The sequence below is a fragment of the Monodon monoceros genome, unplaced genomic scaffold (assembly GCF_005190385.1).
Source record: "Monodon monoceros isolate NGI ecotype Baffin Bay Population unplaced genomic scaffold, NGI_Narwhal_1 Super_Scaffold_10, whole genome shotgun sequence".
In the NCBI taxonomy this organism is placed as follows: domain Eukaryota; kingdom Metazoa; phylum Chordata; class Mammalia; order Artiodactyla; family Monodontidae; genus Monodon; species Monodon monoceros.
In genome coordinates this window covers 2,098,082-2,113,546 of record NW_021703766.1, presented here as the reverse complement: position 1 = coordinate 2,113,546, position 15,465 = coordinate 2,098,082, and the positions used below count along the sequence as shown (strand labels likewise).

Genomic DNA, 15,465 nt, shown 5'->3' with positions numbered 1-15,465 from the left:
AACGAGAGATCAGAGCCAGTGGGTAAACACTCACCCCTTCGGGCTCAGTGGACAATCGCTAGGCTCATTCTACATACTTCCTCGGAAATCCCCGACAGAATCAAGCCCAATCGCCCACTGCATGGGTTAGCAGCAGCCCTGACCGGGCTCAAAACTGCCTCACGCCTCTTCCCCCAAAGAATCGGTTTGCTCAATGACCAACTTAACTTTCAGAATTTACCAAATTTAACAATTTACCAAAATTTTGTTTATTTATTTATAACATTTAAAGTGATTTGTGTTGGGTGGAACAGTGTTAATACATTTTGAAGATTCTGCAAAGCTTTAAGTAGCTAATTTTTATTTTGTCTTCATGATAGCATTTTAAGGAACATGCAGCTGCAACTCTCCAGCAAGAGGGAGAAGGTAACCAGGAGACGAGCACACAGAACAGCCTGGGCTGATGATCCCAGGCGGGCAGTAGGAGACAGAGTGAGGTGGTGGGGAGGAGGCTGCCCCAAACCCTACATCCTGGCCCCACCATCTTCCTCAACCCTAACGATCCTTCCAGGTTGGGAGCCTGCGCTCTGGGCGGCTGCCGGGTTTAAGTATCAGCAACAATTCCTGACAGCTGTGCAGCCTTGGGCAAATAACTTCAGTTTCCATAAGCTCCTCGATAAAAGGGGGAAACTCCCCACCCCCCCCCCCCCCCCCCCCCCCCCCCCCCCCCACCCCGGCCAGAGGACTTCAGTGAGGGTGAGATAAGACGGCATGTGTTCAGCCCACAGTGCAGCAAGAGTATGATAAACAAGGGATGCTTTAATCATTGCTCTGGCCACAAATATTGCCTAAGGAGCTCCTGCAATTCTGAAGACGTAGCTGGAAGATAGAAGATTCCTCTTGGCTACAGATGTGGTCACTTTTTAAGAGACACTGATTCGTGTACGAACCTTCCTGCACCACCTCTTCCCCAAGCCCTGGGCCAAGCACTGAGAACATCGCACACAATACTGCCCTCCAGAGGCTTCCAGGCGGGACACAGCAGGGAGAGGGGCACAGGGAAGAGGAGCAGCATCCACAAGAAAGGGACTCTGAAAGGGAGAAGCGCAGGTAGGGAGGGCTCTCCTGGCAGACAGAGTGAGAGGAGCAAAGTAAAGGAAGCTGGAAATAAAAACTAGGGGACCAGTCTGGCTGGGGTGGGGGCCGGAAAAGCCTGTGGCAGATGGGGTTTCACAGGTCGTAGGTCTCAGATGACTGAGGACTTTACCTACCAATAGAAAAAAAATCTATTCTTGCAATCAATGAAAGACTTCCTTTAGGGGGATGGAAATTTTTCCTTTGAAACTCCAAATTTTAATTTGCATCACTGGCACAGATATACATTACCCATTTAAGGAAACAGTTTCTGAACTCCTGAATCCTGCAGAAATTCTCCTGGGTATGTAGATCTTGGTTCTCCCTATTTGTCACCTCTGTGAAATTGCACTCAATCCTGCTCTAGCCCCAAATGCCTTTGAATAAATCTCACAGAATGCTGTGGTTGCCAGAACCCAATACGGATTACTTGATCTGGTGAACACCAACAAATTAGGAGAAGGGTGTGACGTGTGGCATGAGACAGTGAACCTCTGAGTGGACAGCACTTGGCAAACCCCTGCCTTGCTGAAAAACAGTGACTCCTCTAAAAGGAAACTTACAGAGACTTCCCTGGTGGTGCAGTGGTTAAGAATCTGCCTGCCAATGCAGGGGACACGGGTTCGAGCCCTGGTCCGGGAAGATCCCACATGCTGCAGAGCAACTAAGCCCGTGCGCCACAACTACTGAGCCTGCGCTCTAGAGCCCATGAGCCACAACTACTGAGCCTGCATGCCACAACTACTGAAGCCCATGTGCCTAGAGCCCGTGCTCCACAACAAGAGAAGCCACCACAATGAGAAGCCAGCGCACTGCAACAAAGAGTAGCCCCCGCTTGCCCCAACTAGAGGAAGCCCGTGTGCAGCAACAAAGACCCAACACAGCCAAAAATTAATTTTTTTTTTTTTTTAAAAAAAGGAAACTTACAGCTGTGGGAGGGAGAAAAAGTCCCTTATCTTAGTTTTGTCACCTGTAAAATGGGAATGACAACTGTGACTTACACCTCAGAGCTGTTCTAAGGAATAAGTGCAATATTCATGTGGCACAGTTAATATGGTGCCTGCGACATATGAAGCATTCAATAAATGGTACCTGGCTATGTTTACATCATCATCATCACCATCACCACTATGACCACCCTATAGCTAAGTGTGCCTAGATGGTAGCAACACCCCATTCCATAATCCAACATTCAAACACAGGTTCCCCTCCTGGACATGGGGGTAGAATGCTCAAATGTGAAACATTCTGGGACTGAAGGCAGATACTCAGCATGCATCACCCCTCTCTACTCCCATGCCTGCAAAAGACATTGCTAATTGATCACAGAACTCAGATGCAGTCGCAACCTCATTCTTGACACACCACTCAGACCCACCAATAGATCAGAATTGGCCCAGGAGATGAAATATATCTACCCACTGAGACGTCCATGCCACTAGAGGCAATGGGCTTAAATTGTAAGAAGTAATTGGGCTGCCATCTGTTAAGGGACAGGCTGAATGGATTCCTGATTAGCCAGCAGAACTTTAGCTCAGGGTCCAAGGTTTTAAAAGCAAATCCAGGTTCACTCAAAAAGTATGAGAAATGCAGTAAGATATCCGGAATTGAGTCCCAGGACATTAATGGGAAAGTTGGTGAAATTTGAATACCATCTACAGTTTACTTAAGAGCAATGTTCCTTAGTTTTGGCAAATCTAAAGTTATTACAAAATTAAAACTTTACTTAAAAATTAGTCTGACTGACACAGGAATAGCCAGGACCTGGAACCCAGCTAGCTGCTTCACCTGGAAGACAAGGTGACCAAAGCTTCAATCCCCAGAACTAACCTGGAATAACCATGTCATGTAACCATGACAACCGTAAGTGCCCGATTTTCTAGGATCTTCCCAATTTCCAATATTCAGATATGATACCGACTAACACTGATAGGTATAAACCTTCCTGTATAATTTTTGGTTTCCCTTCATGGAATACTCTTCAAAACAAACAATTTATTTGACTATCTTTTAAGATTTTTTTCTTATAAATTCATACATCTGAGAAAAAAAATTTTGTCAGTCTGTAGGTCTCAATTTTTCTTTGTTTGATAACATGATCACAGTCTATAGAACCTCAGTGCCTTCAAGCTCTGAGGCTCTGTCCCTTCACATCTGTTCCATTCACTACTCACCCCTTTGGAAGCAGACATCCCTCGGTTGAACCCACACTCACTCAGTGACCAGCTGTGTGACCTCGGGCAAATCACTATACCTCTCTGAGTGCCTCCATTACCTCACCTGTTAAAGGAAGGCTGAATTAAGACCATGCATGTAAAAAGTCTGTGGAACAGGGAGAGGTGGGAAACAGTGAATAGTAGCTATCAGCATTGTTGGCACTCAAAAAATATGAGTTCACTTCCCTTCCTCTTTCCCACCACAGAAAAGCAAAACGTTCTGATGTAATCATTAGTAATTGCAGCAAAGAAGGCTGTCTAGCTCATTTCATAGAAGCATCTTCTCACATCCTACATTCCTGAGCACATTCATGATCATCTTCCCACCTGATAGGTGGGTATTAACTGAGTGAACATCTCCAACTCTTACTAGATCCAAGATACTTTCCTGCAGGAAGAATCAACCAAGTAGATGGCCAAGGCTGCAGTCATAAAGGCTCTACAGGAGCAGAAGGATCTTCAGCCAGGTTCACTCAAGTGGCTTTTGAGGTTGAGGTTCCTTGCCATGTGGCCTCTCCATAGGGGTGCTCAGGACATGGCCGCCAGCTTCCACAAAGGAAAGGATCCAAGAGAGAAGGGGAGAGGGCAGGGAGAGAGACAGAGAGACAGACAGAAAGAGAGACAAAGAGACAGAGAGATGGAGGAAGAAGGGCGGTGGGCGGGGTGGGGGGGGATTCACAAGGATGTGAATTCCAGGAGGTGGAACCACTGGGCATCATGGAGGCTGGCTGTCACGACCTGAGGTTTGCTCCCAAGGACAACGTCTGGGAGCACAGATGGGGGTGTCTATGGCATCCTCCGGGGCATGGTCAAGTGGCTGCCATCAATTAGGACCGAAAGCAATCCTGAAAAGAATGAGAAGGCTGCGACTTGACAGTAAATGGCAAAGGTTGACACTGCTTTTCACTAGCTGCAACACAGCTGGCAGGCGTATACCTCAGGCATTAACACCTCCCTTGAGCAGCGTAATTATTTCAGCACATTAGCAGGCTCGGCCTCATATGCATTTCAGAAACTCAACCAAGAATCAAAGCCAAGAGGTCACCCCTGCAGGTCGTTTTCAGATGGTCTTAAATTTTATTTAAGAAGGAAGAATTTGGGATTGCATAAACAGGGGCCACCTGTGCCCAACCCACCGGGTCATAATCAGCTTCTCTCTCACCTGGGAGTACAGAAACCAGAGAGAAGCCTGAAAACCCCAAGCAAACTTTGGAGTGCTTTGAGGAGAGTGGGAAGGAAAGCAGCTATTTTAATAGGAAAATAAATGAAGTGATAATCTTTTTGTTTTTAATCTTTTCACTGTGTCCAGAGGTAGGAAATTACAACCTGTGGCTTCCTCTCAGGCGAGCCCTTGGAACCCAGGCCCTCAGGGACGCCCAGGGATCTAGAAGTCACAACAACTCAAGTAGCAAGGAGCAGTTCCAGGGGTCCAGCCTGGTGAGGCTCCTGCACATTTCACATCTGTGCTCTGAGAGGGAACAGAACCAGAGCACTCTACCTCAGTTTCCTCCTGTGTAAAGTGGGGTGAAAATTGTCTATTTCAGAGTATATTATTATTATTATTGATCATGGCTGTAACTTGGCTACATGTATTGAAGGCTTGCTTGCTCTAGGCCAGGCATTGGGCTAAACCTATCACCAACACAGCCTCACTTGGCAAGTGAAGAAAAGGGAACTCAGAAAGGTGAATTCACTGGCCTCACCCACTGGCTGGCTGGACACACACACTGACCCCAGGACTGGTGGAATAGAGCAGGCCTCAGCCTGTGATAGGTGGGTAGATGGGTGGATGGGTGGATTGATGAACGGATTAGCAAATGGAGGAATAGGCCCACTGTACTGGTTGTGACAAGTCCAACTCCTTCCCTTAGAAGAAGTATTGGAAATTTCCATGTGTTTGCTTTCTGCAGTCTGTGAAAATGTTCCACAGGAGAACAAGGTTTGGCTGTGAAATACTTCATCTTTTCCCGAGGGAAAACAGCACCTCTTTTCTCTTTCTTGTAAGTGAGGTAAAACATTTTACATGGCCCCAAACAGATCTAGCACCTTAAGGGTCAGGAGCTGGGGACTTCACCCAAACACATACATCATTAAAGTTCCCCTGAAGTTAATGTTAGCACTGTTTTGTGCCCATGAATAAAGCATTAAACAAATATTGAGCCTGACACACCTCATTACCCAAGGTCGTTAAGCGGCTCAGGAACACCGCAAGCTACATTTGAAGCCAATTAAGAGGCCTCACACTAGGCGCTGGAACCACACGAGTGGCTGGCACATCCCCCAGCACATAGTAGGCACCTCGTAAAACACAGAGAGCAAGTCAACAGGATCCCCCTGCCCTGGAGATTAGCTGATTCCACCAACATGCTCTGTCTTGGATCCCAGCCCACAGGTCCCCAAGGCTGCATGAGACACAAACCACAGCACTCAGAGTTAAGAACAGCTGTGAGCACAAAAAGCAAACGATCTACACCAATGATAAATACCAATGATTCAGGTTTTGCTTTCAATTATTTTTTTATTGGGGTAAAATGCACAAAATTTACCACCTTTGCCACCTTTAAGTATATACTTCAGTGGTATTAAATACATGCGTAATGTGGTATTATCACCACCATCTATATCAAGAACACTTTCAACTTCACCAGCTGAAACTATTTGAGGACCTTTGAGATTCCATATGAAATTTAGGATGTGTTTTTCCATTTCTGCAAAAGACATCATTGGCATTTTGATAGGGGTTATGTTGAATCTGTAGATCACTTTGGGTAGTATTGACATCTAAAGAATATGAAGCCTTCCAATCCATGAACATGGGATATCTTTTCAATTACTTGTGTCTTCTTTAACTTTAGTTTTTAGTATACATGTCTTTCACCTCCTTGGTTAGCTTTATTCCTAAATATTTTATTTTTTGATGGTACTGTAAATGGAATTGTTTTATTACTTTCCTTTGGGGATTGTTCATAGTTAGTGTACAGAAATGCAAGTGATTTTTGTGTATTGACTTTGCATCCTGCTACTTTGCTGAGATCATTTATTAATTCTAACAAGTTCGTGAAATCTTTAGGATTTCCTACATATAAGATCATATCATCTGTGAAGAGAGATCATTTTAATTCTTCCTTTCCAATTTGAATGGCTTTTGTTTCTCTTTCTTGCCTAGTTGCTCTGGCTACTACTTCCAGTACATGTTGAATGAAGCGGTGAAAGCGGGCATCCTTGCCTTCCTCCTGATCTTAGAGAAAAAGCTTTCAATCTTTCACCACTGAGTACGGTGTTAGCTGTGGGGTTTTTATATATGGATTTTACTATGTTGAGATAGCTTCCTTCTATTCCTCATTTGTTGAGCATTTTTATCATGACAGTTGTTTTTACTTAACAAATAATTCCTTGGCACTTATCTGTCAGGAACTGTTTAAACTGCTTTATAATTATTAATTCATTTAACGGCCACAGCAACCTTATGAGGTAGAACTATTGTTATCTCCATTTTATAGATGAGGAAACCAAGGCACAGACCAAACACACAGTAAGCTGTAGAACTAGGATTCAAACCAGACCACCCAGCTCAGAGTCCATGTTTGAAATGGCCAGGAACCAGAAGAGAGGTCAGCAGGTTGAATATTTATCATATCACAGACACTTTAAACTTACCACATTACCTAATCCTTCCCCAAACTGTATGATGTAGGTATTTGTAAACCCATCTTACCCCTGGGAAACTGAGGTACAGACACTTAGGAAACTTGCCCAGGGCCACAATATTAGTGAGAGATAAAGGCTGGGTTTGAATCTAGTATGTTTAGACTATGGAGCCACAGAGCACCCTGACAACTCCTCAGTGGTGGGAGTGGCGAGGAGGAGGTCCTCCAAGGTTCTGCACCAGAAGATCACTGGGATCCCGAAGCTGGCCCTCCTAGGCTGTAGAGAGCCTCTAGTACATGATCACTGATGGCAGAAAGATGACCCGGAGACAAGACTTGGGGGAGGGGGGAGGAGAAAGGTGGGTAAGAGGGAGGCAGGAGAAGGAAGGAGAGGAAATGAGGAAATGGGAGAGGAGAAGAGGGAGGAAGTGGTGGCTGGTGCGGGGGGGGGGGGGGGGGGGGGGGGGGCCGCTGGCGCGCTTTTTTTTGTTCGGGGGCGGGGGTGGCGGTGACGTGGTAATGACACCAGAACCCATTTTTATTGCTATAGCACATGTTCAATCATGTAGGAATACCTAAGTATCATTTTAGAGACCAGATCACAGTCTTTCTGCATGGTGTGTATTCTCAACTTTCTGCCATCCAAAAATCCCAGTGGTAGAGAACGTCCCGTTTGCTGGTGCCCTGGATGACCCGGAACATGCAGGTGACAGGACCCACTGCAGCCAGCCCCCCTTCTGCTTCAGTCTCCATCCTCTCCACCCACACCCACACCCACTCCCCAGGTGACTGCATCCAGCCGCAGGGCTCCAAAACAAGCCAGCTGGTAACTCGGATTTACACCTCTAGCCCAGACCTCACCCTTCCACGCAGACTCGGTTCTAACAGCCACGCCAACACCTCCACGTGGCTCCTCTGCAGTGCCCACCACTCCCACTCCTTCCCCCCTGCTCTCCCACCCCAGCCAATCCACCAGTATCTCAGGCTCATTCCCACCATCCCAGGTCGCAAGGCCAGCTCTCCTCAGCCAGTTCTCAGCATGGCCACCAGAGGGAGCGAGTTAGTATCCAACCTGGGGCCACTCAGTCAAGGAGCTTCCAAAGGGTTTTCCCAAGTCAGAATAAACCCTAAGTCCCTCCCATGATGCCAAGGCCTCGGGACTGGACCTGAGCTGACCTCCAGACCTCCATTCCTGACCACACTCCACTTCATTCTCCACTCTAGCCACACTGGGCTCCTGAACTTCTTCACACTCCCTGCATGTCCACCCTCAGAGCCTTCGCACCTGCCACCCCTCTGGCACTCTGTCCCCACACTCGCCCCATTCAATCCTCTGCCCAGGGTCTCCTCTTCAGAGAGGCCCCCAACCCAATCACCACCCATCCTTTTTCTGCTTCGCCTTTCTTCCTAGCACTGTCACCACCTGACCATCTCTTTGCTTACATATATTTTATTGTCTTTCACTTTCTGTCGAGTCAGACCTGCTTGAGAAGAAAGCAGTGTCTACGAAATGGCACATCTCGGTCCCCAATTTTGTCCACTGATGACAACTGGAGGCCCATGAGGGTTGGAGCATTGCCGTCCCAGCTCATAAATGTTAGTGACTCAGGGACCCACACAAGTCAGCATGTGCTGAGTTTTATGCCTGGCTAACTTTCCATGCTTCACACATGCCCTTGGCCATGACCTCAGCCCCCATTACTGCTGCAAGTCCAAGGACATTCCAGTTAAAGATGCCTCGCTCTTTTGTCTTGTTTTGTTTTGTTTTTAGTATGTTGACTGGCATTGTCAGCTGTCCTCAGCTGGAACCGCACGGGATGACAAAGGCTACGGACAGACCACTTCCAGCAGAGGCAGTGCAAACACCAGCAAACTTGTAAGGAGCTGCTCACGCCTCAATTAAACAATGCCAATTAAAATGACACAGCAACAGCATGCTTTACCTCTCAGGCTGGCAGAGATTCAAAAGAGGAGGAATGCCCGGTGCAGGTATGCGGAAGGGAGGCCCTTTCACTGCTGTGTGGTAGGGTCGCATCATAGAGGCACTCTGAGAAACATCAATACACCTGTGTCACAGAAATAGCAGACAGGAGTCACCGCACAACCAGCACTCATGGCACTGCCCTGTGTGCACAGGTCTCTTCAGACACACGTCTACAGTACACACTCCCAAACATATTTGACAATGGAACCCTCTGAGAGCACCAAACATAGTGAATGTTCCGTGGAATGCATTTTGGAAAGAATTGCTATCTGGAAAACTTCCAGCAATAGTGAAGCTGAGATATAGGCTAGGAAGGTATCAGCATTTAAAAGAAACAGGGTTATGGGACAGATCCTGGTTCTGTGTGGTCTTGTGTGGTCCCTTGTAGTCCCATGTGACCCCATGTGGCCATGGGTGGTCCTGTGCAGCCACAAAAGACCCTCTCTGGGACAACAGTTTTCCCTTTTTCAAAAACAGGATAACAATAATTATCTCAGCTTCCAAGAATTAAATGTGAGAATTGTAAGAATTAAATGAGGTCCCAGGAGTAAAAGTACATAATTTAGTGCTTTTAAAATCTGTATATCACATGTTTCTCTATTCTCAAAATTTTCCAAAGCAAACTGTACTGTTTTTTAAATTAAACTTTTGAGATATTTGTACATTTACATGAAAGAGAGATCCCATGTCACCCTTTCCAGTTTGCCCCAACTATAGTCTTGCAAAACTATAATACAATCTCAAAGCAGAACATTGATAAAGTCAAGATAGAGGATATTTCTTTCACCTCGAGGATGCTTCATGTTGCTCTTGTATAGTCACACCCACATCCCTCCCACCTCACCCTCTCCTGAATCCCTGGTAACCACTACTTTGTTCTCTATTTCTATAATTTTATCACTTCAGGAATGTTATACGGGACAACTGGATATCCACATGCAAAAGAATGAACCCCGACCCCTACCCTCACACCATATACAAAAATTAACTCAAAATACGTCAAAGACCTAAATGTCAGAGCTAAACTATAAACCTTTAGGGAGAAAACATGAGTAAATCTTTGTGACCTTGGATTAGGCAATGATTTCTTAGATATGACCATATATCCTAAAGCACAAGCAACCTAAGAAATAATTGAAAATTCGATTTCGCCAAAATTAAAACCTTTTGGACTTCAAAGGATATCATCAAGCAAGTGAAAAGGCAACCAGCAGAAGAGGAGAAAATATCTGCAGAAGATCTATCTGATAAAGATCTAATATCCAGAATATATACAGAACACAAACTCAACAGTGACACAAAGAAAGAGATAACCAATCAAAATATATGCAATTGGTTTGAACAGACATTTCTCCAAAGAAGCTATACAAATGGCCAATAAGCACATGAAAATATGTTCAGTGTCATTAGCCATTAGGGAAATGCAAATCAAAATCACAATGAAAGGGCTTCCCTGGTGGCACAGTGGTTGAGAGTCTACCTGCCGATGCAGGGGACGCGGGTTCGTGCCCCGGTCCGGGAGGATCCCACCTGCCACGGAGCAGCTGGGCCCATAAGCCATGGCCGCTGAGCCTGCGCGTCCGGAGCCTGTGCTCCGCAACGGGAGAGGCCACAGCAGTGAGAGGCCCGCGTACCGCAAAAAAAAAAAAAAAAAAATCACAATGAGATACCATTTCACACCCACAAGGATGGCTAAAATCAAAACAACGTATAATAACAAGTGTTGGCAAGGACAGAGAGAAACCAGAAAGTTTATACCTTGCTGGTGGGAATATGAAGTACAAAATGGTATACAGTTTTCCACCGTGGAAAATTGAGGCAGCTCTTCAAAACATTAAAGAGAGTTACCTATGGCTCAGCACTCCTAGGTACATACCCGAGAGGAATGAAAACATGTTAACACAAAAATCTGTAAACAAATGTTCACAGTAGCATTATTCATAATAGCCAAAAAAGCAGAAACAAAACAATGTCCACCAACTGATGAATGGATAAACAAGATGTGGCATGTCCCTAAAATACATTATTCAGCCATAAAAAGGAATGAAGCAGACTTCCTGGGTGGTCCAGTGGTTAAAACTCTGCGCTTCCACTGCAGGGGGCGTTGGTTCAATCCCTGGTCGGGAAACTAAGATCCCACATGCCGCAAGGCAGCCAAAAACAAAAAGGAATGATGAAGCACTGACACATGCTACAACGTGGGTGAGCCTTGAAAACATTATGCCAAACAAAAGAAAGCCAGACACAAAGGACACATATTATATGATTCCATTTATATGAAATGTCCAGAGTCGGAAAAGTGAGAAAGTAGGTTACTGGTTTCCAGGGGTGGGGAGAGAAGGGAAGGCGGAGTGAGTGCTTAATAGGTATAGGGTTTCTTTTGGGGGCAAAAAAGGTCTAGAATTAGATAGTAGTGATGATTGCACAACCTTGTAAATATAGCAAAACCCACTAAATCATACACAGTAAAAAGGTGCATTTTATGGTATGTGAATGATATTTCAGTTTTTAAAAATTCAAATTACATGCAATTTTATGTTACTTAAAGTGAGACCCACATGAAACAGGTGCTAAAACCATTTCAGGATCCTCGTCCAGAGGATCTGCTGTCCTTGCAAAGGGAAGAGAGACTCAGTGATGGGCCCCCTCCCACAGGGGCACAAAGGTGAAGAACAAGTCCCACCTTCACAAAGGAAAATCACAGGCTATCATTTTTAAAGGAGCCACTTTAAGAGCTTCACAGGTAGCATTTATTGGCTGTATTCATACTGGAGCCCCCCGCACTCACACAACCCCACTACAACTAAGAATCACCTGATGATAAATAATTTGGACTGACTCTTGGATGTGAATTATATGATCTGAGAAAACAGTGCCTATTACAGACTCTTCCTGATGTGATGGCTTTCGTTAAAGACCTTGAGTATGACTAACATCTGTGTTGATGTTCTTGACAGTAGCTGTTGATTCCAACTTCAAACCTAAAACAACTGGCTAGAAAGCAAAGAGAAAGGCAATTACTAGGAACTGCCCCCCAAACTGAAACCACATTGCCCTTGCAGGGCCTGTTTGGGGAACCTCCGAGGGGTGGAGGGTGAAGGAAACCCCACCACAGAGCGGGATGTACGCTTGGTCCCTGAGGAGCCCAGGCAGAAAACAGGGTGCAGCCTTGGCTGGCTCACTTTCCAGCTGTGGGACCTGAGGCGACGCACTCAACCCCCAGAGCCCACTCTCCCTTCTGGAACTCCGAGGAGAATCCCAGCTTTGCAGAACTGTGGAAGGAATCAAATAAAACGAAGGCTACGGCAAGTCCAGCCACAAAGGCAAGTGCTTGACTCATCACTACTCTTCAGGGCTCCCTGTCGGGCAGTTCAGAGCTCACCTGATCTCCTGAGGTCTCTGAAGTTCTAGCAAGTCTCTGCCAGGCCAGCAGATGGGCCAGCAGCCTCTCCTGAGATAGGCTGGGCGTGTGCTTTGGGGGATCTCATAGGGCACCCCACATACACCTCAGGCAGGTAAGATATTTCTCCTGAACAGGTGATTGGTGCCTGACCTCTGCCCTGAGATCCTGGCTCTGAAGCAAACACCTCTTATAAAAGCATTAGCAATTTTCCTTTGGCCCACCTGGACCAACTACTTAACACAGACCATCTACAGACAAGTTTCTTTCTTTGCTCTTCCCAGACTGGGAACCAGGGAGTCCAACTAAATTTGACATCGAGATGGCAAACACAGACAGAAAGATGAAACTTAAAAAAAAAAAAAAAATTAGGAAATCTCACAATGCTGCCCCACTAAGGTTCACAGATCACGCAAAGCTGGCAGACCCCCGCCCGGCCCCTTCCTGGGGGCACTCGCCCTAGAGAAGTTGCAACCCGGGTCCATATAGGCACTTGTATGCAGATGTGCATCACAACATCGTTATGTGACCGCAGGGAGTGCCCAATACTAGGAGAGTGGACAAGCAGGATGCTGGGAGAGGAATTTCCACTTCCAGACAAGATGGTGGGACAAAGACAGGGCTACCTTCCCGTCTGAACAACTAGAAAACTGGGCAGAAGACATCTGAAACTGTTTTCAGATACTGGACACTTTCTAGAACATTCCCCTTACAACTGTGTGGAGGAGACAGACAAAAAGCAAACAAGTCAATATATGTAAATTCTAATTGTGCACATTTACACGTTGATATGTATTTGCATATTTACATACCTGTGTGTGTGTGTTTGCACGTATTTACATATAGGTGTGATAAAAGAAACAGAAAGAAGGGGGTAGATGGAGGTAATGGTTGGGGAGATGGGTAAACTGGGGCAGCGGAGTTTAGAGATGGAGGAGGAGAGCTTTTTCCAAGAAAACTAAAGCAAACAACCAGGTAAGGGGACACCCTGTCTTGAAACTGAAGTCGCCCTGGAGGCTTCCTGGGTGGTGGCGGGGGACTGAGTGGGGTTCCAGGTGAGAAACACAGGCCTGGGCAAGGACAGTGGGTCCGAGGCCAGAGAAAGGGCTTTTCAATATGGAGCCTTGATGGTTGGGGCTGGGCTGGGGGAGAGGGGAGAGGCAGCAGGTCCCCTGAGGGTGCGATGCGCTCAGACCTCAGAAGGCTGGCTAGTCGAGCTGGCTTAAAATCCACTTCCAACCCCAACACAACAGAAATCTGCAGAAACTGGAACCAATGGTCTTTTGGGGGCAGGGGAATTTGGGAACTTGGGAACAGGGAAGAGGGGAGGAAAGAAAAGTGGGTGGTCCCAAGACGCCCCACCTCCCCACCATCAGCCCTGGCCCTGGCGTATCTGGATTGCTCTTCCCTTGCATTTTCTGGAAGAAGATACCTGTGTCAGGTGTGAGCAAGAGTCCAGACAATGGTAACAACATAACAGGAATCATGGCCGTGCTCATCTCTCACCCTCTGCTGAGCAACAACCAAGTTCTCCCACATCCTCAACTCAACTAAACCCTGGGAGTGAGATGAGCCCAAGGCCACCACTGCCCCACCCGCACCTGCTCACCGGAGGGCCACGATGACACTCAGTAGGGCCTGGAAGACGATCAGGAGGCTGAGGCTGAGGGGCAGGAGGGAGGCCGGGAGGCTTGCTGGCTGCCCCGGGGACACCGGCGCAGCCTGGTGAAGGACCTGGAGCTGCTGCCACTTGAGGAGACGGCGCCCTTCACCATCACAGATTCTCCAGCGGTTGTACCCAGAGCGCACGTCCAGGGGGACTTCTAGGCAGAGAAAGAGAGTCAGGCCTCAGCGGGGTGTGGGGACAGGATGCTCTCAAGTCTGCACCCATGAGAGAGCCCTCTGGAACCCAGGGCAAGGAAACCAGGTGTCCCAACAAGGCAGGTCACAGCCCAGGGGTGTGCCCACTGAGATGAAGAGAGCACTGCTGTTTGTTTGTTTCTAGGGTGATTGCGGGGCCTCGTGGCTGTGTTTTCGGAGTCTTTATCTTTTAGAGCTGCCTACTGAAATATTTATGAATGAAATGATATGGTAGTTAGCTGGGATATGCTCCACATTAATCTTTTTCTTTTTCATTTTTTTCATTTTTTTTTTTTTTGGAGGTGGGGATGGAGTGGGTGAAGCACATATGAAACCACATCTACCAGGAGCTGATCATGGCTATAGATGACAGACGGGAACTTGGGCTTTAGTGGAGTATTTGAAATTTCCCATAATAAGAAGTTAACAACAACCACATCCACAAACAGAATTCAAACATCTCCATCTCCTTGATGCTCTTTAGCTTTTTCAAGACCTGCTTTTGTCACATGTGACCCTCTTGATGTTATATCTCTTATTTACTTCATTACACTATTAATATGTTACTACTATAAAATGTACACTCTAATTATACTAATATAAAATGCGCTCGATATAAAGTATATTTTCCTTATAAAAAATTCTACCACAAAAGCATAAAGAAGAAAAGCACATGAGTCCTCTATTTACAAGGAAAATACAAGATCAGAAACACAGATTTTCTCTTTAAAATGGAAATCAGCTGCATTTGAGGCCAAGGGAACCATCCCATATTTTTAATCACTCTGTACAAAGCTCAGCTCAAGGAGAGAAGGATCCCTATCTTCCTGGCAGCAGTGAGACTCGCACTCTCACTCCTGTCCTATGAACACCTTCTGGCTTGAATGGGTTTGAGGCTTGAAACATTAACATAAATCACCTGAACTATAAAACAATGGCTGGAGTAAAAATTAATACTGGTTTTTAACAACGTATCAGTGGATGCATTATTCAACAATAAACTGACTGAACTTTTAGACTTTCTTTAAGATGCAGAGTGTTCAAAGCCAAAAACAACCAATAAAAATAAGCCCATAAATCGGTGATTATAGGGTGAGAAGAGTACTTTCTCAGGTGGTTCTCGTTCTCCTGCCTGTTTTTTGTTTTTTCGTTTTTGTTTGTTTTTTGTTTTTGATAAAGTGATCTCTGGCTCTTCCACCTGAAGCTTGAGGCAACATATTGCTACCTGTTTTGCTCATCATGCAC

At 46.1% G+C, this 15,465-nt stretch overlaps 1 protein-coding gene across 1 annotated transcript in view; it reads right to left on the bottom strand.

Annotated features, from left to right (window-relative positions):
- The window catches only part of CUNH16orf95 (chromosome unknown C16orf95 homolog), a 191,019-nt gene that overhangs the window by 165,007 nt on the left and 10,547 nt on the right, over positions 1-15,465 (bottom strand). The window contains exons 6-7 of the mRNA XM_029204943.1: positions 13,970-14,183; positions 8,920-9,042 (exon numbers count right to left, since the gene is read on the bottom strand). Coding sequence (XP_029060776.1) covers positions 8,920-9,042; positions 13,970-14,183 — 337 coding nt within the window. The remainder of the gene's footprint in view (positions 1-8,919; positions 9,043-13,969; positions 14,184-15,465) is intronic.